The sequence below is a fragment of the Branchiostoma lanceolatum genome, chromosome 3, assembly GCF_035083965.1.
Source record: "Branchiostoma lanceolatum isolate klBraLanc5 chromosome 3, klBraLanc5.hap2, whole genome shotgun sequence".
Classification (NCBI taxonomy): Eukaryota; Metazoa; Chordata; class Leptocardii; order Amphioxiformes; family Branchiostomatidae; genus Branchiostoma; species Branchiostoma lanceolatum.
This window is the reverse complement of record NC_089724.1, coordinates 27,217,140-27,241,295: the sequence shown is the minus strand read 5'-3', so window position 1 is coordinate 27,241,295 and position 24,156 is coordinate 27,217,140. Positions and strand designations below refer to the sequence as shown.

Below are 24,156 nucleotides of genomic sequence, written 5' to 3'. Positions count from 1 at the left end.
GATAAAGACGAATAAAGTCGAAACCGGTCGAATTCCGTCTCAGCGCTGTCATTGTCCGAGAGCTACGAATGATATTCACGGGTTCTGTGTCATCTGTCCAGGCGACAGTTCTAGAAGAAATGCCACCATTCCCGGAGAGAGAGTCCTCCATCCTGGCCAAGCTGAAGAAGAAAAAGCCCAACGTCTCGGACATCGAGGTGAAGGAAGGCAAGAAGTCGTCGAACCCCCCCACCCTGAACAACAGCGCAGCCAACACACCTGAGGCCACACCTGTATCAGCACCTGTACCTGTCATGGCAGCCGCACCTGCTGTGAGTCAAGATTCACCTGTCTTCTTACATTTTCTTTACTTTTTCTACGTCACTTCTTACAGCATCGTTGACCAACTGCTTCGTATGGATAATACATCCGGTGCCGAATTCTATTGTACAGTCTTGAAAATCATGTTCGTTGAAACAATATACATTACACCTTCAACAACAAATAAAGTTTACTGTTGTTTGACTGTTGTTTGACTGTCGTTTGACTGTTGTTTGACTGTTGTTTGACTGTTGTTTGACTGTTGTTTGACTGTTGTTTGACTGTTGTTTGACTGTTGTTTGACTGTTGTTTGACTGTTGTCCATCCGCAGCCTGCTCCAGTTCAGAGTGCCTCTGACGACCTGCTAGGTTTGAGCGCAGGTCCGGCCGCCGCCGCCGTTCCCGTCACAAACAACTTCGCAGCACCAGCGGCGCCGGCAGGAGGGGGAGGGCTTCTGGTCGACGTTTTCGACACGCCGCCCGCCCAGAACAACGTGAGCTCGGCGTTGGCGCCACAGGCCGAGGACAACTTCTTCAAGTAAGTGTCGCAAGAAAGGTGTCACGCTTTTGACATGTTTTGTTGTTTTCATTCATTCATTCATTATACAAACCACACGGACTGACAGTAACTGCGGAAAAAATTCAATTTCACTCTTTTAGCTTTGAGTTTGTTTGAAGAAGAAGAAAATACATGGTGTTGTACACGTCAGTGAAGAAAGCTGTCACGAAGATAAAAGTCTGAATCCAACCAACGAAAGGGAATTTCACAACCTAAAAACGGTACATCTCGAAAAACAAACATAAAACAATTTTGAAAACGTTCTTCTTTATGATAACCCCATGTATGTTACGACTCCACCTTTTCCAATAGTATGGCCGGGGAGACTGCTCCGTCCGGCGACGCCTCTGCTACGGAGCTTGACGGAAGGTCTCAGTACTTTGACATATCTTGTTGTAGACTTAGCCTCACAGATTTAAAAGAAAAACGGCGTGTGGTGCTTCCATTCCCTGATAATAACAGGCACTCTCTAATTAATTGCTGGGTTTTTCCAAGCTCTTGCAGTGGCTTTTTAATGATACCCAATGACTATTGTAGTTCTATTTTACACTGATCAAGACCATATTGAAAGCCATGGTTTGGAGTTTGATAATAATTCTCTCACCACTCCTATAATGATATTTTGTCTCTTTGATAATGATAGTACATGTATTTGCTTTCGATAATTTGATTTTGAATCGTCTTCAAATGAAACAATAGAAAATTGTGCACTTTTCATCAACAAAAAGCTATGTGATTTTGCTTCAAAATTCTCAAGTCAAATGCTTGCTTTTCACATGGTCACCAAGAATGCAATCTTGTATACAGCTGAGTGGGTAACTTTATGAGCTTACCGATGGAATAGTTTTGCAGTTAGCTACACATTTGTTGCAAGCACATTTCCACATTCAATTGATAAAAGTCATTTTACTTTACCTGACTTGTACATTATGGTGTTCTGTAATGGCATCTGGTTTTCACTGGATCATTTTTTCTATTAGCACTTATTGTTATTAATTGATACGGTGATGCTGTGTTTAACCATTAACCTGACACATCATACAAAACACAATAGATGGACTGAAAATAATGTCACATGTACAAATGCAAGATACATTTGAAAGAAAGTAGAGTTTAAAATATCTCCAAGCTCCTTTGACTTCTGGTGGAAGAGTTTCTGTCATGTCGTCAACAAACTTTTGGGTGGGCAGATTTTAGTTAGTCACCAAACATACAATGCAATTGATGAATATCATGTTCATGTTCATGTGCTTGCATAAGACAAAAAGTTAGGTCAGCTTGCTAAGGAGTTGATACATTGGTGGTGATTTGTTTAACACACACTTTGGGTTACCTCTCTTCAACCAATGAAGTTAATCCAGCAAAATGATGCCTGAATAGATACATCAGTGGTGATTGGTCTAATACACTAATTGGGTTACCTTTGTTCAACAAGTTAATCCAGGAAAAGGATGTGTACAGTGCTACAATTGGGTGTTGATTAACTTAATTAGCAGTAACAGACTCTGAGGTGGAATTTGTTGCGGTAACCTGGTGTTTTGCTTGCTACTTTGTTGCCATGCCTTGCTGTGATGTGATGTGACATTTTAATCTAACTACACTTTGTGGCTGTTGTTTCAAGTTCAAACTTTGGATTGGGTACAACGTACAATATGCCAGTCAGTGGGAATGGCTGAATGAGGCATATTTTATAAATCCTCGTCTGACTTGCGTCATCATTAATTAAAGCTCCAGCAATGCTAAAACAGTGCTTGCAGCAAGCTGTGCAAAGGTTTGGTGTGTGAAGTCCTTCAATGTATCATACATCAGGGGTTTATCTTAATTGGGAAAGAGGGGCGCTGCGCTCTCTTGTTTCAGCCCAGCACCCCATTTTCGAATTCAGATTTTAGCTTAATCCCCAGCATACAGCCTTCCCTCAGCGATTGATTCTTCCATAAATACATAGAATTCGCTCTCTCGCTTGTGTGTGCTCCCTCTTGTTTGATTTTTCTAGAAAAAATGATACATGTATAACCAGCTGCCTGATCATAAGATGCTGGTGTACTACGCTGAAGGGCAGTAACATAGTTCTACAGAAAGGGATGCAGCAAATGTGTACAAGAGAACTTATCTGCAGTGTTTTGAAAGTTTGTGACCCTGAAATGGTGTTACAGAAATGTGATGTTATCTAACTGTATCTGCCTGATTTTGTCCCCAGGTTTGCCATTAAGAACAACGGCGTGCTGTTTGAGAACGAACTCCTGCAGATCGGAGTCAAAGCAGAGTACAAGGGGAACCTGGGTATGATCACATACATTATTAGCTGTAACTGAGGCACAACAACATACATGTGTATTCAAATAGTTGAAGAGATTTTGTACACTATTTCTCTTTCAGTACACAAAGCAAAGGGGGGATTAGTGTATTCCAGTTTGGGCCAATAATACATGCATTCCTATGGGGAAGTTGACAGAAATTAGGTGTCAGTATCTCAGGAACCAAAAATTCTGACAAAGAAAACCTACCCTCAAATTCTCAACAGTTCTGTAGACTGTCATCTATCAGAATTACGACACCTTCTATACGGCTATTCTCTGGGGAAACACCCCCAAGCGAGAGCACTTGAGTCAGTCCATTTGCCTTAAAAGGGCCCGCTCAGGACCACCCCACTATCTCGCTGGGGTCCAGAAGACAAAAAGATGGAGAAAGGTCGTTTTGGTCAACAAATTCTACAAGTATGAAGTCTGGCCTGTCATACCCACCCCAGAATTGCCAAGAGTTCACCAAAAATCCCACCAAGAAAGGCTTTCAATGTTTTAATGCCCTCTTTAATTCTGAGCTCTCTCACCCTGGGGTCTAGGCGTCTGCGCCAATACCCTCATCCGCCCCAAAGCTGTTACTGACAAGCTTTCAATCAGTCCTTAATGGTCCTTGTCAAGTGGAAGTGAGCCTGTGACTTGAATGAAAATCATGATGCATCAACTTGACAAGGATCTCAGGACTGATCAAAAGCTTGTTGGTAACAGCTTGACTGTACGAAAATAGCAAAAAGATTCTAAAATGTCATATTACTGTCACAAATGAACTTTCATTTAAATATACCTATATCAAATGAATATGATATTTCAATTTCATGTTTACCGGTATGTCTAATTAATTTCAACACAATTTTTTCATGAAACGAAAAAAAAATTATAAAAGAGCTCATCTTCCATTTATTGGTCTCGATTCTTTTCTTTTTTTTTAGTTTTAAAAGCTCTATATTGACAAAGGAAGTGAATGATAAATATTTGTTGTTGTTGTTGTTGTTTATACAGGACGTTTAGGCCTGTTCTATGGAAACAAGACGTCGTACCCCTTCCAGTTCTTCACACCCACCGTGTCTTGTCCAGGAGAGCTGGCCTCTGATATCCTTTCAGTCTTACATGTACCTGAAGCTAATTTGCATTTCCAGTTCTTAGCATGATACTAAGCAGTGCATTGTCCTTGTCACCTTGGCTACATATAGCAAGTAGTCCTGGTTTTATATGTACATGTATCTCAGTGGCAAGAAAACCAATAACCTTACCCGTCACGAGACAAAGTCAATGTGTCTTTTAAAAGTTGCTAGAACTCATGTTCAGACCTTGTCCGCTGTGAACCGTTGAATAGTCACTTAAGTATCCAGATTACTGTATAGAGCTTTTAGTCTATTATGTAACTGATTCAGTGGCCACTGGTGTTCACTTTAGCACATTTTAGAAACAATTAGATTAGATTGAATGAAACCAAAGAGATTGATAAACCAAAATGAACAATTTTAATTTACATTTTATCCAGTTGCTTGAGTTACTATTTTTGGCGTATCTTACAACCTGGATGTCTAACCTTCATCAACAAAATGCACAATATTTATTGCAGTGGTTAAATTGACCATTTTAGTTTGAACATTCTGTGTAAAAGCTATATGTAGGTTGTGCTCTCCTACATGTATGAACTGGTCTGCTGCTGAAGTTTTCCTTAACCGCTGAGCACCGTTGAATGTCCAGACCAAACCCCTGGACGTGAACACCGTGGAGGGAGGAGCGCAGGTCCAACAGATCATCAACGTGGAGTGTATAGCAGACTTCCTGGACGCCCCCATCCTCAGCATCAAGTTCAGGTCAGACATCGGCAATCGTCGGTCTTGAAGGGTTGTTTAGACTGATCACATACAAGCCTTGTTTTTTTTTACCTTCTCCCTGCTGCCTAACTCTGTAACAATAGGGAATTGGGTGCCAAACGGCTACTTAAGAGTGATAAAGGTTTTTTTGGTAAAACTCACTTGTTTATCAGTCTTTACGTAGAGGGGCACGTAAAAAGAAACTGACATACTTACTGGTGTTAGATGTTAACCAATGTGCTTGGCTATAATTGAGCTGTAGAGAAAGCCACATCGCACTATCATGCATCGTCTCATACGCTTTGCATTTGCCGGAAGAGGGAGAAGATCATTTTGAAGCTAGTCAGCTGCCTGCATCATAGCAAGGCTACTATCTGCCACTAAGAGGCATTGCAGCAAGAAAGCTGTCATATTTCCTGAAAGTTTGGGTTTGTTGAAAGAACGCTTACTTCAAACAACTTACCAATCTGCTGAAGCTATATTCACAGAACTATTTAAGAACAACTCAAACTCTACAACAGGATATAAGATTCAGAGATTACTTTCGAACGTCTTGAGTGACGGCCATCACTCTTCTTCAGCGTCACAAGAATGAACTGGCTGTAAAAATCAATACTTGTCTACATTGTACTTAGGGGTGGATACCGGTTCGCTGGACCTGATTCCGACCTTTATAACATCCAAGAACCTAGTCCAAAAAAGCTGAAAGCCTAAAACCTGAGTCCAAAAAACCCTGAACAAAGTACAAATATATGTTTCTATTTTCTTTGATATAAAGTGTTTTGAGTCTCCCCTTACAAGAAAGGCATTTAAAATAAGTGTAACATTCAAATATCAAACACTGGTTTATCTTGAAAGTCTTCTCACCAAGAAACTTTTATAGGTGTGCGTGTCAGTAGTAATTCTCTATGCTTAATATTGGTCTAATAAAACAAAACATCAACTGGACAGGTTTAGGTCTGGACCTGAACCTAAATCTCTGGACCTAAACTTGGGCTTGGACTTTATTACCGGTAAGCCATACGGTATGCACCCCTAATTGTAAAACATGACGTGTAATTTGAAAAATGGTTGAGCAAGTCACACATTGACGGAAGTGTTTGTTGAATAAAAAGACTCTTTTTACACAACCAAGAGATTTATTCAACCAACGTTTTGGTGACCATCTGTCACCTTCTTCAAGGCAATTCTGACTGGTTCACATAATAATGCAGCACAGGGGTTACTGTTTATACATAATGAGATGCATTCCCAAACGCAAAATATTTACATATGTACAATCACAGGGGATGACATCACTATGCGTTGTCAGAATTGCCTTGAAGAAGGTGACAGATGGTCACCGAAACGCCGGTGGAATAAATCTCTTGGTTGTGTAAAAAGAGTCTTTTTATTCAGTGACTAACCAACCTCAGCTGATGAAACTATTCACGGCTTGTTCGTAACTGTTGTTTTCTTCTTCTTCTGCCCCCCTCCCCACCCCACAGTTACTCCGGCAGCATGCAGCAGATTAACCTGATGCTGCCTGTCATGTTGAACAAATTCTTCGAACCCGTGGAGATGGATGCCACCACTTTCTTCAACAGGTGGAAACAGCTCAACAGGTAGGAAAAGGAAATCTCAAGTGTCATTAAGAGCTGAAATATGTATAAAGAATATACTTGTAAACTTTTAAACTTTGAAACTTTATTGACAAATACCACATCGCAGACTGGCAAGTCTGAATTGGCGAGTATTTTCACAGTTGCTCGCGTAAAAAATTATGTGATTATATACAAATGTACAAATATACAAAGTTTACCAATGGTGCCATTTAAAAAGACTTTTCATTTGCAACACAGAACACGACGTGAGGACAGCTGACGTTGTAGACATATAGTCAAAGTACATGTAAAAGTGACCTCCACATAATACCACCATCCGATGTGACCACTTCTTGGTGGTCCCTTAGGTCACACCAATTTAATTTCTTTGGTAACGCAATTTTTTTTTTAGTTTTAGCATAAGGACATCATTAAAACAGAAGGCTGGGGCGAAAACTTGCACCTGACCCTGTTCACTCCCTGAAACTGTGTGCACCAAAATACAAACTTTCCTCTGAGATTCTGTTTTCATGTTGATTTTCCAATCTAGTATTTTGTTTAAATCTGTTAACCAAGAAATTAGATTGGTGTGGCCTTAGATAATTTTTCCTTCAACACATGAAGTAAGAATCTTGTCTATAATGACCACATGTCCACATAGACCAGATTTTATCGGCCGCTGAAATCTTTTTCTGCGGTTCCTTTATATTGTATTTTTCTTATACCTATAAACTCAAATCTTCTATTCTTATAAAATTTACTTTACTTTGTCCTGGACCTCTTGTGTATTCATGCATCTGTTCTTCTTGTTTTCCTTCCAATTGTTCTGTCTCACCTATCCTTGGCTTCGTTCCATTCTTCTGTTTTCTCCACTGCCTTGCTGATACTACCACCTCTGTCTGCTACCTGAGAATGGCTTCCCTTTTCTTTGTTCTTCATGTTGGCTCGCTGAAATATTCGTAGACGGTAAGGGGTGTAGTAAAAAGTATATAGGGCTGTGATAAACTGGAGCTGCTTTAAACAGTAGAAAGTTATAGGTTATTGGGTAAGAACATGTAGTGTATGGACCATTGTGCAGAGAAAATCCTTGACATTTTCCAAGAACTACCCTACTATGCTTCTTAGTTCTCTCCTAGTGATTCCCCCACCCGTACCATTGGCATGCTGCAAGTACAAATGTACATGCTTGTTGCTAGGTGAAATGTATGTCCTAAGGAATTCAACTACTGTATTCCTATATAAGGGAATAAAGTCCAATGTGCATGTGATGGCTCATACCCTTCCTTAAATCCTCCCAAGGTTGAAAAATCTTTTTGCATCATGAAGATAAGATGCTACTAAGGCCACACCAATTTAATTTCTTGGTTAACGGAATTTTAAAAAAATGCTAGATTGGAAACTCAACAGGAAAACAGAATCATAGAGGAAAGTTTGTACTTTGGTGCTCACAGTTTCAGGGAGTGAACATGGTCAGGTGCAAGTTTTCACCCCAGCCTTCTGTTTAAATGATGTCCTCGTGCTAAAATTCAAAAGAGAAAATCCGTTAACCAAAAAATTGAATTGGTGTGGCCTAAAGTAAATTTGTCAGCTAATTCCATGTCAATGATGAACCAGAACTCCAAACTCAGAGAATTGATTGAATAGCTTTTGTACGTAACATGTACTTTTGCATTTCTCAGTAAGTATTACAACCGTCATGATGATTTTTTGTTGTTGTTCGTCTCCAGCCCAGGCCAAGAGGAGCAAAAGATTTTCAAGGCTACGTACCCAATAAACCAGGACAACTCCAGGACAAAGGTACTCCTTACATTTGTTACCCAGCACGCTAAGTAAGAAGAGTGGGGATGACTACATTTAAATACACAAGCCGTGGTGAGGCTGCATTGCATGAATAGCCCATAGATTCTACACAAGGTACTGTAAATGCAGAAATGTTTCGCGGTTTTCACGGCGATGGTTCACCACAAACTTGAAACCACCGCAAAAATTTTTGTCAAATACTGTGGCGGTATGTGACTTTAGCACTGCCGCGAGATTAAAACCATCGCGAACACTCAATTTTTCCCTTAGGCCACACCATGTTAATTTCTGTGTTAACGGAATTTTAAAAAAGATGCTAGATTGGAAAATCAACATGAAAACAGAATCTCAGAGGAAAGTTTGTACTTTGGTGCACACAATTTCAGGGAGTGAACAATCTCAAAAATTACCACCCTGTACTGTAGTGCATATGTTGTAGTCTACTGTCGTGATAAAAAAAAGATACTTGAACACTATGATTGCTTTCCGGCCATCACTCAACAGAGACAGTGGGCGTTATAAACTTCCTGGCACGTTTGACCAATTGCTGACGTCACGTATCCGTAAAGACACATGTCAATAAAGTCACCTGTCTGTAATTCTCGCCAGTGTTCGTTCGGCAGTGATTGGTCATTTTTGATCCTGAAGAAGGCGACAGTGGTCGTAAAAAATTTGATACGTGAATACCTTAGTGTTGGAAGAAAGTTAAGCACTGTATCATGATTACTACCAACACGGATGAGCTTCCATGATAATGATTGTTCTCTGTTTCCCAGCTCCTTGGCTTTGGGTTTGGTCTCCTGGACGGGGTTGACCCGAACCCTGACAACTTTGTTGGAGCGGGGATCATCAAGGCACAGTCGTCACAGGTCGGCTGTCTGCTCAGACTAGAGCCCAACATGCAAGCACAGGTCAGACACTTTCTCAGCCAGGGTTCTAGCTAGCTCAATAGATAAATAAAAAAGCATGAGGGCCCTAACGCTGTCTTTAAGCCAGCGTCACAATTCATGCGAGCGTCGGCCGACTTTGTAGATCGCCCGAAGCTCGCCGAATTTCAAAATCGCCCAAGCGTCGACCGTATATTCCAATGAAAATCTCGGGCGACGTCTGTCGAACACTAAGAACTAAAAATCCCCCATGAGATGGTACTATCAGTTGGACATGGACGAAGTCAGTATCGACTAACCTGGTAAAAGGCCAATATTTGGATCAACTTTTATTTCTAAAAATCGCCCGAAGCCCGCGTAATCAACAGGACGTCGCCCGTACTTTGGCCGAAAATGCACATTTGAAGCTCGCCAACACGTCGGCCAAGCTGAATTTTTTATTTGTGATGGGGGCATTAGGGGTTGTAGATTTAAAGTTTTCTGGTGGAGGATGACAGACTGTGGTAATTTTTTATTTTTGCTCCCAGCCCTCTGTTTTCGTGATTTCATCATGCTTTTTACATCAAAATCATTTATATGGCCTAGCCTATGCAGTGAATGACCATCTTCGTTTAGTCCCCTGTCTAGATGTAAATGTTACTGCTGACGTTGCACAAAGGCTGCATTAAGCCAGCTCAGAAGAGGACTAGAAATAGTCATGCTGTTAAGTACCAGAGTTATAAGCGAAGGATTAATGTGTTCAAAAATTCGTATTTTCCGAGAACCGTAGTAGAATGGAACTCGTTGTCATCAAGTTCTAAGTACATGTAGTTTTAAAGAACGGTTACAGTCAGATATGCAAAGACTAGGCGTAACAGACCGTAATATAACCAGCTGCTGTCACGCCGCGTGCCTGCGAAGCTGGTTTTACAGCTAATGGCGGTTGTACCGGCTATATAGATATAGATATAGATAGAGCTACATTTGTGCATTGGTTAGTTAACATAAGTATGCACAAAATGACCAATTCTTGTTCATTTTCCCTTTCCAGATGTACCGGTTAACTTTGCGAACCAGTAGCAACTCCGTCACCACAAGGCTGGCTGATCTTCTTCTCAAGCTTTTCTGACCGCAAACCCTCCTGGTTACTTGAGAGAATCCGTGAGAAAATCCTAGGAAAGACCATTGTGGAATTATTATCGAGGAGAATTCCAAAGGCAGTAGCTTGAGGTTTAGACCTTCATGGGCGTGTTTTCAGCGTGGTAGAGGGAGGAAGGAGAAGGATGTACAGTGGACAGATTATGCCATATCAACAAAAAAAAGGAGAGGTAGTTTAAAGAATTTGAAAATTTCCATTTAAGGGAAGCAAAATTGTTAAAGAGAAGAGATCACAGTCACCTTAAATCAGTAGTCTTGTGAATATATGCCCGTGTGTGTGTCCGTGGCAGTCTTCAGTGATGGCCCTTCTTTTTCGTTGACTTTTGCTATGCAAATTAGGCCAGGCTGCCCCTTGAAACCAGTATTTCTATCGGAGTCATTAGCAGGTGTCAATGTAACCTTTTATTGAAATATGTTTTCTACCAGTTAATGTGTACCGTCTGTAACGTGAAGTTCAACAACGGAGAGCATTGTCAATTTGGAAAATCTTTTACCAAGCACGAGAGGTGTCCAAAGCCTGAGCGTTTTCAGGAAACCTTAGAAAACTTCTATGAAAAGCACTTCCTAGGGATCGTAGCTGTGACCATTCTAGAAGCCATTGAGGCTTTAGAATTTGTATGTTTAGTTTAGCAGTGTAACAAAGGAAGAAGTGATATTCGTATATCTTAGAACCTCTTATCGCACAGAGGACGGCAAGAAATGTCTTTGTAAAAAAGACAAACACTTGTTTGATGGTATGAAGCTTGCCCAATGCCTCTGCACTTTATCCCAATGAAAGCAACAAAGTAGTAGATGATGTGATAAATGTCTCCTATAAATGAGGAGGGACAAGTGCTGGTAGAGTTAATGGTAGTTTGTGCATAGGAAATAGTGGTTTCGGGAGGCAGCAAGGAAATTTGTACACAAATACAATTATTCACATATTACGTACATACAAATGTATAGGGTTGCGAGAAATTCTGGCCAAGAAAATACAATACTTGAAGATATACATGTATGATCTCTTAAATCGTCATCAGGAAGACAGTACCTGTCAATTTGGTAACATTTAGTTTGATTATATAATGCGTACAACAGTATTCTGTACCGAAAAAACATTATGAACTTAATCATTTGGTTACTATGTCATCAATTAAGTATAATTCTACATTACATGCAATGTTTCTTTAGCTATTGTGTATATTATATTACTAAAATGATTAATTATTACTAGACTATCAGGTTGTGAATTGCAATGATGAAAAGAGCAGCTATTTGCAGCGTACTTGACCCCAGAAAGAACTAAGTTTTAAAGAGCTAATGACTGTTTTCTGTTGTAATGCTTCTGCTGATATAAACAGTAGTATTCACATGTATGATAGCAACCATGTGCATTTGTGGTCTATTATTCAGACAATACTTCAGGCAGTATGTTAGAGAATTCAGGGAGGGGGGGATTGAATAATTTTTTTAATCGTACAGTCAAAACTGCACAAGTAGACCACTTGGGACCAAGAAAATCTGGTCTCTGTGGAAACCTGGTCACTATTAATGGTCACCCTGAGCCTCACTTTGGTGCATGACCCCCAGCTGACCCCGGGAAATTCAAAATGGCCGCCGTAACTGGAAAGAGGTCTATTGTTTTGTCAATGAAAATAGTAATCTAAGGGACCAGTAAAAAAAAAGTGGTCACATTGGCAAGCAGGTCCTTACATAGAGGTGGTCACTTGTACAGGTTTGATTGTACTTATTATTACCGTGCAAAGAGTCATATTGAATTGACAATATGTGAGGCCATTTAGAAACGATGCTTGCACTTAGTCTATTGTTGTAGTAAGTGTGGAGAGCACATGTAAAAGGGTAGTAGGGATCAGGATCACTGTTAGTAGCAGAAGTGAGTAAAATATAGATGATAGCACCAGTGAAAAGTTGAAGAGCTCGAGACATGATTTCCAATGTAGCAATGTACAAATGACTGCATTGTTCGCTGGTAATTTTATCTTCCCCCAGTAGACAGACATAGGGCTTATTCTTAATGACCCTAGAAAAAACATGTATCCACGTGTAGGGACTGTCAAAAGCCTGCGAGAAATCATGTTTTATTCTTGGATAAAATCCCAGTTCAAGCTTATAAAGGTACGAATTTATTGGTTGTCAGACTTTTAGAATTGAAACCTTTCGCTAACTATATAATCACTTCCTGAAACTGATTACACCAAAAGTACATACTGCCGGGTCAGACTCTAAAACATTTTTTTTTTTTTCATTTTGATAACCAACATAGTATAGACTTGGTTTAAATGCACCTGTGGACCATATTGGACAACGTCTCGTTTCCAGTCCCTTGTCAATTGAACTGGCGATTTGGGGGGAAACTGCCTGGGAAATGGGTCATTGTAGATAAAGTTGATCCTTCTAATAGAATGAGGAGTGCACTTGCCACAAGTTTATTCAAGTTAGGTCATTGGTAGGTACCATGGTGCATCCTTTGTCCTTCAGTGAACCGTAGCTCATGCGTTTTCGGCAATCAAAATGTTGAGGTTTGGACCCTCGAACAAGTTCAATCAAGTGCCCGAAACCCAAGGGAACGTTGGAACAGAAGCATATTTAAAACGTGCATAGGCTAAAGAAAAAACTGTAAAATTTGTACGTTCGAGCTGCAATCCACTGAATGACAAATAGTCACCAATGATAACCAGTTTACGGTTGGAACTGCGCATACACGGTGTGATGCATTGCGGTGTAATATATAGCCTAGGTTGCAAACTGTAACTAATTAAGCGGACTAACTCCTCTGGCACGTTATCTGTCTATTTGGCCAATTTCTACTATTTTTCCAGAGACCCGTGGAGCCTGGTAGAGGCTAGGTAAAAGGTCTAAGGCCCCTGAGACAGAAGCAAAACGCGTCTGTGCAAGAACTGTTACAAGAGGCCATCACTTTGTGCATGCGCAGGTCACACCATAAACATGCTTTTATGGCAGACAGTATGCGTTCCTGGGGTACCGGTTTCATTTAGACGAATTGTGAAGGTCGCCAGAGTGAATTCGCTCTGTTGTCAGCCGTATGCTCCACCAATACATTCTCCACACTACGCTGTACATAAAGGACATTGTATGTAAATAATCAAAGCTAAACACACGCAGCATGCAAGTCAATGATAAGGTGTCCGGGCAGGACAATCAGTTGTCAGCCGAAGTATTGTGAAAGAAGGAGTAGTCCACATGTCTTAAGCTATCATTTTCACCTCTCCTCCCAGCGTATTATTAAGAAGTCTTGATGGAACATCGTTAAAATTTTCTCATTATAGAACCTTTTGCCAGCTTCTTTTTTTAATCTGTATCCAGCGAATATCCCGGCTCCATCGAAAGGTTTTGATTCAATGGGGCAGCTGTACAGGGGCAAACAGCCGGTGACTTGAGTTATGGCGTGGCCGTCTTTTGTATCTAAATTCTCTTCGCTCATCACAGTGAATTTCTGTAGCAGCCGGTGAGAATGCTTATCATTCGTACGAGACACCCTCGGCGATAGCTATGTACCAGTAGTCGAATTGACAAGACATAACACGTCAACGAATAAATCAAATTGCAAGATGTCCTAGTGCTATACGAAAATCTGATACATGTAGTATAGAGTCATTTGTCTGCGGTCTCAACCAGCTGTAAATTGATATAAGGGACCTCTTGCCAGTTTTGGCGGGGTACGACATTTTGAAGAGCCTGTATGTGGTAACCGTAGTGCCGAGAGATTAACTGTACTGTACCTGTACATGATGTTATTTGCCTTGTAAATGCCTTGATGTTCGAACTTAGATGCCAGCCGTACGAGCTATCTATGCTTCTGCCGTACCCGTAGAGAATTTGCTGGTACAGAGCATAAGTCCACTGCGCGGTCTGTGAATAGTTCGAAATGGTGACTGTTTTTACAAAATAAACGAGGCATTGCTAGCCAAGCAGATCTGTTTTATGTGTGTAGCTTTCTACTTGATATCTGTGGCTTTTTTGCTAGCCTCTACCAGGCTCCAGAGATGGCTAGAAATACTATAAATCATACAAAGCCGCTGCAAAATGAGAAAATATATGCTTTGAATTGAAAACAGTATTTGGAAAGACGAATACTAATGTCGTAGAATGTCAAAGTCAAAAAAGCAGATGTGAAAGAACAAAAATGAAGAATCTTTCATTCGGTATACATCATTCCTTACCACGTAGATTTCATAAGTAAGGCAACTTTGTTTTTGCCGATTTTTATTTCATTCGCACGCTCACATCAGTTTTGGGGTTACCAGCTCATGGCATCCATGTAATCAAATCAACATGGCCTAAGTTGGTGTTGTGAAACGTGAAGCCGCCAAGCTTTAATGATTGAGAACAGGGCGTACAGCCTGTATCAACAGCCCCGCGAAACGGTAAGTGTCCGAGCGGAGCCCACGTCCAGCCGTGAGAATCCATCCCATGTGAGAGACATTTGAACAACCTAGCTAGTCTGTAGTAACCATGGTTTCGATAGATTACCTGTACTGTACTGTGCTACTATGCATGATGTTCAGACATACATGCTCGCCGTGCGATCGAGTCACGCTTCTGCCGTACCGGAGAAGTTGTTGGTACCGACCTTACGTCAACTATGTGGTACGGAATGGTGACTGTTTTTACAGAATAAAGAAGGTATTAACCGCCAAGCAGATCTGTGTTATGGTTATAGCCATAGTGTTGATATTTGTGTACTTACCCAGAGTTGTGTGTGTGTGTGTTTTTCTCGTTTATTTTGGACATGGCTATGCCCATGCCGAGAGAATGCCAAAGTTGCTCCGTAGACACCAATAGCGGCATCATCGTGACCTCAATGAAAAGTGACCTACGGGTCAAACTGAGCCTTCATTACACATGACAAAGACACAATAACATAAACAAACAAATAAATGAACAAGCCTTTACTGTGTATACACGGGAATATTGGGGCAGATGCTTGGTAAATAATTAGACTTTGCAGAATTATAAAAGCAAAAGTTTTCCATTGAACTCCATTCGCCTCAAATGTCAGATTGCACGCGCACACATGGCACTCACGCAATGACCACCATTTTGACCCCCCACTATAGTTGTCAAATTTGGAGGCCTAACCTTGGATATTTTGCATAAATTCAGGTGCACAGGAAACAATGAATGGAATAATACATAACACTTTAGATCCAGTGTAAACTCAAAATTTAGCCTATAGTTGTGGGTCATTTTACGATATAATCGGACAAGATTTTCTGCAATACACCGAACATTACGATTTGAGCAATACAGTTATTCATTGTTTTTACAATTGAGTGGGTGGTAAATGGTTTGGTGTTTTGGAATTCTATACAGATATACGAATTATACAGACAAAAGGTGTACAAATAATTGGCATATACTGTATATCTAAGCAACTAGATATCGAAAGAGTGTTCGAAGTAGCTGGTGAAGTATTTTACCAATGCCGACATCGTCATGTACAAAACTATCTTCGTATTCCTTTTTTAAGCGGCTAAATCAAACTAGTTGTGTAAGCACGATGTAACGTTATACGGCGAGGCTTATGACAACAGTGACAACATCTTCAGTAGAGGTAGACAGTCCTACAAAATGGCGGCCGTCCGTGTGGAGCCGCTGTCCACCCGTGAGAAGCTGTGTTACGCCGTGGGGGAGTTCTCTGGGACCATGATGTACAACGTTATGTCTCTGTACGCCAACATCTTCCTACTGGAGGTGGTCAAGGTAGCTGAGAAATTATGCACATTTCGTTCAGTACACTTTATGCTAGGTAGTATCTTCACGTGTATCCTTCATTGTAGTAATCTCCGAGCAGATCCAACGGTTGCAAAGACCGTATCCAACTGGCAGAAGGAGTTTTTATTGCAACCCGACGGTGCCTGACAACTTCTCTGGCTGACTGGAGCTTCCGCTGGCTAGCTTGTACGATTTTAGCACCGTGGAGATCTGCTTGGAGATTAAAGGAATCGTCATCACAATCTTCGTTTGTAACCTCATAGGCTGCTCAAGAACTAGACTTTACATTATGTCCACCATATCCCCTCAAACTAACAGAACGTAGTATGTCGTCGAACCTCCAAAACCGGATATTGATGTTGTTATCACCGTAAAATATTACACCAACGAACGTCCATTGCGCATATCACTTGTAGTACATGCTCCGGTGGTAACTTGGTAGATATCAAGATAGCAGGCTATTAAAATTGTATGTACTCAACAAATTAATCTGTTCATGTTCCTACAGTTAAAGTTCAGTTTTGTACGAACCAAATGACAAAATGGAAGTCTTTGTCTTTAATCATATATCCCAAAATCAAGTTCTGTTGTGTGAGGAAAAGAAAGAGTGGTGGTTTTCAAGCCCGTTGATGCAGTTCTTAGCCTGGTATTATTTCAGTGTAATGTACAGGTAATCGTCCCGGGCTTGGGAGCGCTGCTGTCGAAACAAACGCAGATACATTACATCCAGAAATAACTTAACGGTTGTTTTCTTTGACGGTCTTTACCTAGATACAATGTTGACCTCTGACTTCTCCTGCTCACTTTTAAGTTCGTCATATTTGATTTTGTTTAATTTACTATCTAACAATTGTATACGTTTTTGTTCTTGTATTTGATTTAATTGTGTTTAAAGTAGGAAGAATAGCGCGAAATTTATGAAAAATGAACACTAATGGAGACCAGTTACAGAATTACAAAACATATACAAATACTGAAAATGGGAAAAAAAACAGGTGCGGACATGCAAAGCTTAAGAGTAACAATTCATCTCAAATAAACTACATGACAGAAATATTGAAATGTAAGAAAATTGAAATCATTAAACAGAGATATATTTGGGCAGGTACTACAAGACTGGTAGGATGGGGGGTTGGCTACTCAAATCTTTTGGTTTCTTTAATGAATAGTTGGACATGCTGTAAGATTTTGGCATTGTTTGAATTCGAAAGGAAGGGTGAACCTTTAATTATAAGCAAGAATTGAATTAGGACATTATCCGAGAGATCATTGAGATTTGTGACTGATCCTATACCAGATTTTCAAAATTGCTGAAGAGTAAGGAACGGTATTGAGTGTAGTTTGGACAGTACAAGAAATAATGAGAAATATTTTCACAAGGATGGCACAGTTTGGAGTTTAGGAGAAAAATCTCTGGTACTACTAGTGCACAGCCTTGTTGGACATCTCTGACGGGTGTGTTTGGGTATGTCAGTGCTTTTTCACAACCTTTTCTCGTGTTGCACAGTTCACTCCTCTTGTGGCGACAGTGGTAGTTTTCGGGGGCCGTGTCTGGGACGTCCTGGCGTATCCTCTTCTCATCCCGGTTTTCAACGCATCCAAGCCGAACAAGTGGGGCAAGTATAAAACATGGTGCGTGCTCACAACTATCCATTTCATCTCTCTAATAAAACAGAATATAAACGTCCGTGAATAATTTCATCAGGTTGGCGAATGACTGAATAGCAAGGTTCTTTTATTCACAACCAAGCATTTTACAAGAGCCGACGTTTCGACAGCTGTCAGCCATCTTCATCAGGGCAATACTGACTAGTTCACAGTGCACTGAAGCTAGGTGTTACCGCTAACAATGCAGTCCCAAACGTGAAGTTTTGTTTTATTAATAGATTCTGTTAAGGCCACAGCAAGTAATTTTTATGGATCAATTTTCGCCTGATTTCGAAATAAAAAACAAGAAATTTCATTGCCCTCCGACGGTGGTCAACATGCCAAAAATGGGCAAATATGTCGTAAACATTGACAGTCTAAGGTGTTCCATTGCATATGAATACCCAGTGTGGTTCCTGCCCATGATGGTATAATAACAAGCCGTTTTCTGCATTTGTTCTAGCAAGGACATTATACAAATAATGGGGGGGGGGGTCTAGTTAATTGAGCTGTATACACAAGGTGTTTCACCACATATAAATACCCAGTGTAGTTGCTTCAGATGATGGTACAACAAGCTCTTTTTTGCATTTGTTTTAGAAAGTCTATTGAATGGATACACATCTACAAGGACATGTTTACTGTTGAATCAAGGAGGTTTTGTATTTTATATGAAACCTCATTGGTCGAATACAGCAATAAAAGACCTGTTTGTCACGATATCATATTTCGTGGCCTCAATTCTTGTTTACCAAGATTTATGATCTCAAAATTTGAAAACATAGGAATCTTGTTTTTTTTGCCCGCCTTGTTCTATTTTTTTCGCCCTATCTCATTAATTTTGGAGTCTGCGGAGGATGTCATCCATAAAATTTACTTGCTGTAGCCTGAGCAACAATGGTGAGATGATGCGGTTCCAAATGTAAAGTATTATTACATTAAAAAGATACTGTTAAGCAACAATGGTGAGATGATGCGGTTCCAAATGTAAAGTATTGTCACATTAATAGATACTGTTAAGCAACAATGGTGAGATGATGCGGTTGCAAATGTAAAGTATTATTACATTAAAAAGATACTGTTAAGCAAAAATGGTGAGATGATGCGGTTCCAAATGTAAAGTATTGTCACATTAATAGATACTGTTAAGCAACAATGATACACAAATGTCAGTTGTAAAGAATGTGGTCCCAAATGTGAACTAGTCAGTATCGCCCTGATGAAGATGACTGACAGCTGTCGAAACGTTGGCTCTTGCAAAATGCTTGGTTGTGAATAAAGGAACCTTGCTATTCAGAATATAAACGGTTGACAACTTGTTTTAATTTGTACATACCCGCACACTACCAAAATAGGTGGCTATGATAGCAAGATACGATAGGATGACAGCTATTGTATTGTCAGTGGTGAAATCTGAGACCTTTCGTAAAAACAGAGGGACTCCAAAGAAGTAGGTTTTGTTGATGAATAAAGACAAAAAAGTATTGTCTAGCGTGAGGTCTGTGTCAGCTCGAAAGAGGGAGAAAAAAGGAACGTTATCCGTCGTCTGTCTCGTTTTCCAGCTACTCATGAACAAACTGTAAAGTGGGACTCTAATCTTAATATGCCAATAACACAGGTCTAAAAAATCAATCTCTTTACCAGAATGTTCACACTTTATATTCAAACGATAGGGCACTTGGTAGGTATTTGAGGACTGAAGACCGCTTTATTATCCCATTCATGGTTACGGAGTTATAGCTGACAAAAGTCACCCCCCCCCCTCCCCACTTAATATGCCAATGACGCAGGTCTAAAAAATCAATCTCAGAATTTTCAAACTTTACATTAAAACGATAGGGCACTTGGTAGGTATTTGAGGACTGAAGACCGCTGTATTATCTCATTCATGGATACGGAGTTATAGCTGACCAAAGTTTCGCCCATACTTAAGCATTATGAGCCAATGACACAGGCCTAAAAAATGAATCTCTTTACCAGAATTTTCACACTTTACATTCAAACGATAGGGCACTTGGTAGGTATTTGAGGACTGAAGACCGCTTTATTATCTCATTCATGGTACGGAGTTATAGCTGACCAAAGTCCCCCCCCCCTCCCCACTTAATATGCCAATGACACAGGTCTAAAAGATCAATCTCTTTACCAGAATTTTCACACTTAACATTCAAACGATAGGGCACTTGGTAGGTATTTGAGGACTAAAGACCGCGTTATTATTTCATTCATGGTTACGGAGTTATAGCTGACCAAAGTCCCCCCCTCCCCACTTAATATGCCAATGACACAGGTCTAAAAAATCAATCTCTTTACCAGAATTTTCAAACTTTACATTCAAACGATAGGGCACTTGGTAGGTATTTGAGGACTAAAGACCGCGTTATTGTTTCATTCATGGTTACTGAGTTATAGCTGACCAAAGTCCCCCTCCCCATTTACTGACACTAAGTTCTAACTTATTGGGTTCGACTTCTTTTTCCGAGACAGTGGAAGACGAATGATCCCACTTTTTCTGTAACGTGTGGGTTTTGCGATGTTAAGAGGAGAGTGGTTTTCTTTTCGTCTGTAAACGTGGAGAAATTTATTGGTAATCTTGAAACAGGGACACCAGCAAGCCAATAAACAGACGAATGATAGCACTTCGGCAGAACGAAATGCGTACATTTGTTGCATGTACGGTAATTAGCCTGCTATTTAGACCTACTATAGCTGCCGAATTTCTTTCGTTCTCTTTGGTCAACGTTGCATCGGAGTAACAGCAAATGCATAAGATATGTCTTGGACACATCAACTAAATGAACCTAGGCTATATACGAGATATCAACCTTGAATACGCGACCATGTATCTTAAACGATTACGTTCTGCCGACGTGCTACGAATGATCCCGTATGGGTTATAGAGAAAAAAAAAATTACAAAGTAGAAAGCCCGACAAAAACGCCTAAAAACACGTCAACAACCTGCCGGACCCACTCCTCTGCTTGGAGAATATGATACACGTGATTGACACGTGATTGATACAGGTGATTGACACGTGGTTGATACACGTGATTGACACGTGATTGATGCACGTGGTTGACATGTATCAAACCTTTTCCAGGATGATCACATCTATCATGATCATGATCCCGTCCAACATCCTGGCGTGGTACGTTCCGGATATCGGCAATGGTGGCAGGATCGCCTGGTATCTGGTGTTCCACAGTGTGTTCCTGGTCTTACAAACGGTGAGACAGTTTAGCAGGTTCAATAACCAACGTAGAAGTTGTATAATGTAACGTTTATAACAGCGATCGCTCAGAATATACATATGTGTGTGTGTGTGTGTGTGTGTGTGTGTGTGTGTGTGTGTCAGTGTGAGAGAGAGAGTGTGTATGTGTGTGTATGTGTGTGTGAGAGTGTGTGTGTTTATGTGTGTGTGTGTGAGTCAGTCAGTCAGTGAGTGAGTGTGAGTGTGCGTTTGTGTGTGTGTATGTGTGTGTGTGTGTGTGTGTGTGTGTGTGTGTGTGTGTATGTGTGTGTGTGTGTTGAGAGAGAGAGACAGAGAGAGGAGACAGAGAGATAGAGAAGGAGTCTTAAAATCGTTGATATATGATTTTGTCACCGGACACATAACGTCTTTGGCAACGTTTTTCCAGGCCGTCATGATGTCTTATCGCATCCTCCTGATGTACATGACTGAAGACCCAGCGGAAAGGGATGTAGCTACAACCTACCGTATGGACTTTGTTTCTTTGCTTTGGACTGTTCTACAGATTACGTAGTTACATGTATAACCCAGGACTTTATCTGTTCAAGCTGTAAAATCCGAATGTTTGAGCTATTGCACACCTTAGCAACTCTTATCAATGCAGGATCAATGTGTACCTCTCATAAGACACTGAACCTCCAGCCTGATTGAAACATCTCATCTCTTTATTTGTAACCCCTAGCTCTAGCGTACAAATAGGCACAAAACACGAGTCGATCTGAAAACCGGATTCCAAACCACGGCAGGCTTTGGTAATTACAGGTTTGCGTGGCAAAATCTTTGTTGGATCCGTTGGAATGAGTGGTGGCGGCCATCTTGAATTATGACGTCACAGGGTTGCCATACCATTTTATTGGGAGGGGTGTTTTTTGGGGGTCGCTAGCGTTCTCTCTATTTCTAACAAATCGGCACACAGCTATCACACATTCAACTCAAATAAAAAGAAAAATTCAATACTAATTCATATCTATAAAAATATTCCGTAATCGCTAAACTAACATAGCAAACCTGAAGTATATGTAGCACAAATAGTTAACTCTAGTAACTCGATGTATTATACAAAAAAGGTATTTCCGTCTGTACATCTGACGCTTTCTTCGGAATGTGTCTCTCCAGGACTTGTATGTCATATGATGTCGATACTTCTGGCCACCGCTGTACATGGCCAGATCGTGGGTGCGTTCGGCACCACGGATTCCGCATCTTGTGTCAACTCAACAATCACCAACGTAACTACAGCCATTACCAATGACCCGGTAAGACAGTTCCTTTGCCTCATCATCAATGAATGAAAAATATTGCTCAACAATCGCACATAGTACATGTATGACATTAAACCAACAGTACTGCAAGGCTAATCTATTCTACAATTCTAACTAAAAATATCATCGATAAAAGTATATGCGTTACATTATAGTAATGTATTGCTTATTTGGTCTCGCCTTTGGAATGATGTATAATGAAACAAGAGTTCTACGACCTCATACCTTCGCGAAATGATTTTGACCTTTATGACTGACGTATTAGGAGTGTTTTTCATCAATCAAAAATCATACCAGTTGATCCTCCTCACCCAAATAACATAAGTTGTCCAAACCTCCTTGTTATGATTATGAGCTTAACAAAGAAGGTTATGCTAACATTTTTCATCAATAATGCAAATAAGCTCCTTATTAGCATAATTTGATTCAATGGTGTTCACATTCACACAACTTCTAAATGCAACAAGTATGAAATTGCCGTTATTTACTAGTATGGAATGATAGTAGTTTCTCATGAATTATGCAAATTAGGCCTACATTTGCATAATTTCTATCTATTGACATTCCTCTCTTCCTCAGTTACAAATGTCACATATTTGAATAGTCATATCATGGAACACAGCAGGTTTTTAAAATTGCCTCATTAATTATAATCTGATTTGCATAATTATCATCCAATCATACAAAGCATCACATAAGCTATCTACATACCAAAAATCATGACCATCCATCAAGCCCATCTCGAGTTATATTATTTTCTCATTGATTATGTAAATGAGGTTCTCATTTGCATAGCTGATATCTATTAATATTTCTCTCTTCCTCAGTTACATATGTCACATGTTTGCGAGTCCTATCATGGAAATTGATGAATGTATAAACTTTCCTCATTAATTATGCAAATTAGTTGCTGATTTGCATAATAAGTATCCAATCATGTACATCATCGCTCAAGCTATGTACATGCAAAAAATCATGACCTTCCATCAAGCCCTTCTTGAGTTATTCCCTTTCAAAGTCTGAAGCAAAACCTACCCCTGCAGTTCCAAAAAAGTTGCTAGGGGGCCCAAACCTATACCACTTACTCTCTGCCCAACGAGCTATCTACCACTCAAAAATCAGTTCCATAGCATGTCCACAACACGAGATATCATAACATGAAGTTCCGCTGCAGTACCGTAACAAGCCGATAGGGGGCCCAAAATCTAATCATTTTCAGGTTTCATCGAGACCTACCAACATACCAAATACCAAGACAATCCTTCCAAGAATTCTCGACTTATCGTGTTCACTAACAGACACACAGACATGCTCGGTATTCCCATGCTGTGGCACTGCATTAATGACTGTTCTTACTCATATAAGGCCGTGTATATCCAACTTTGGTCAAAATTTGTATGTTTCAGTCTTTTAATTGGTGTAAGGAGATATCTTTGTGGTTTGGTTTCACATGCTCCGAGTGGACTCTTCCAGGCTGGGAGTAGGTCAAAGTTGACGATTGTTTTCGTCTGTCAGCTGTTACGAGAGAACGAGCTGGTCAACTGTCTATTTTCTTTGCATGATTCTAAAGTAGACAGATGTGGCTTTCTGGTGCATAAGAATTTTTGGGGCTTGCAATTAAGGTGAATCCTTTTCTGAGCCCTTGTTTTAGTGCTTTAAAGCATTACTGCCTATATGGGCAAGCCTATCTCTTGTATCTGCCCTACAGCTGGCTGATAGCCAATTTGTCCCTGGCAGCTGCAGTACATGTAACTGACGTTTCCTGCCTGCCTCATGACCCCTCATGACCCCTCATGACCAACTTTGCCCCCCATCTACCCGTATCAATATCCCCGTCGCAACCAGAACGCATAGTAAAGCATACAATTGAACACAT

The 24,156-nt window shown here is 40.4% G+C and overlaps 1 protein-coding gene across 2 annotated transcripts in view; it reads left to right on the top strand.

Moving 5' to 3' along the window:
* LOC136431263 (AP-2 complex subunit alpha-2-like) overlaps nucleotides 1–11,749 on the top strand; it is a 47,726-nt gene extending 35,977 nt beyond the window's left edge. The window contains exons 16-25 of one of the 2 annotated variants that reach the window (XM_066422588.1): nucleotides 102–311; nucleotides 632–837; nucleotides 1,171–1,227; nucleotides 3,056–3,138; nucleotides 4,155–4,244; nucleotides 4,852–4,978; nucleotides 6,466–6,582; nucleotides 8,289–8,358; nucleotides 9,138–9,272; nucleotides 10,279–11,749. In XM_066422588.1, coding sequence (XP_066278685.1) covers nucleotides 102–311; nucleotides 632–837; nucleotides 1,171–1,227; nucleotides 3,056–3,138; nucleotides 4,155–4,244; nucleotides 4,852–4,978; nucleotides 6,466–6,582; nucleotides 8,289–8,358; nucleotides 9,138–9,272; nucleotides 10,279–10,356 — 1,173 coding nt within the window. In that variant the 3' untranslated portion in view covers nucleotides 10,357–11,749. The remainder of the gene's footprint in view (nucleotides 1–101; nucleotides 312–631; nucleotides 838–1,170; nucleotides 1,228–3,055; nucleotides 3,139–4,154; nucleotides 4,245–4,851; nucleotides 4,979–6,465; nucleotides 6,583–8,288; nucleotides 8,359–9,137; nucleotides 9,273–10,278) is intronic. The other variant, XM_066422589.1, reaches the window with a different exon arrangement.
* The last annotated feature ends 12,407 nt before the right edge of the window (nucleotides 11,750–24,156 follow it).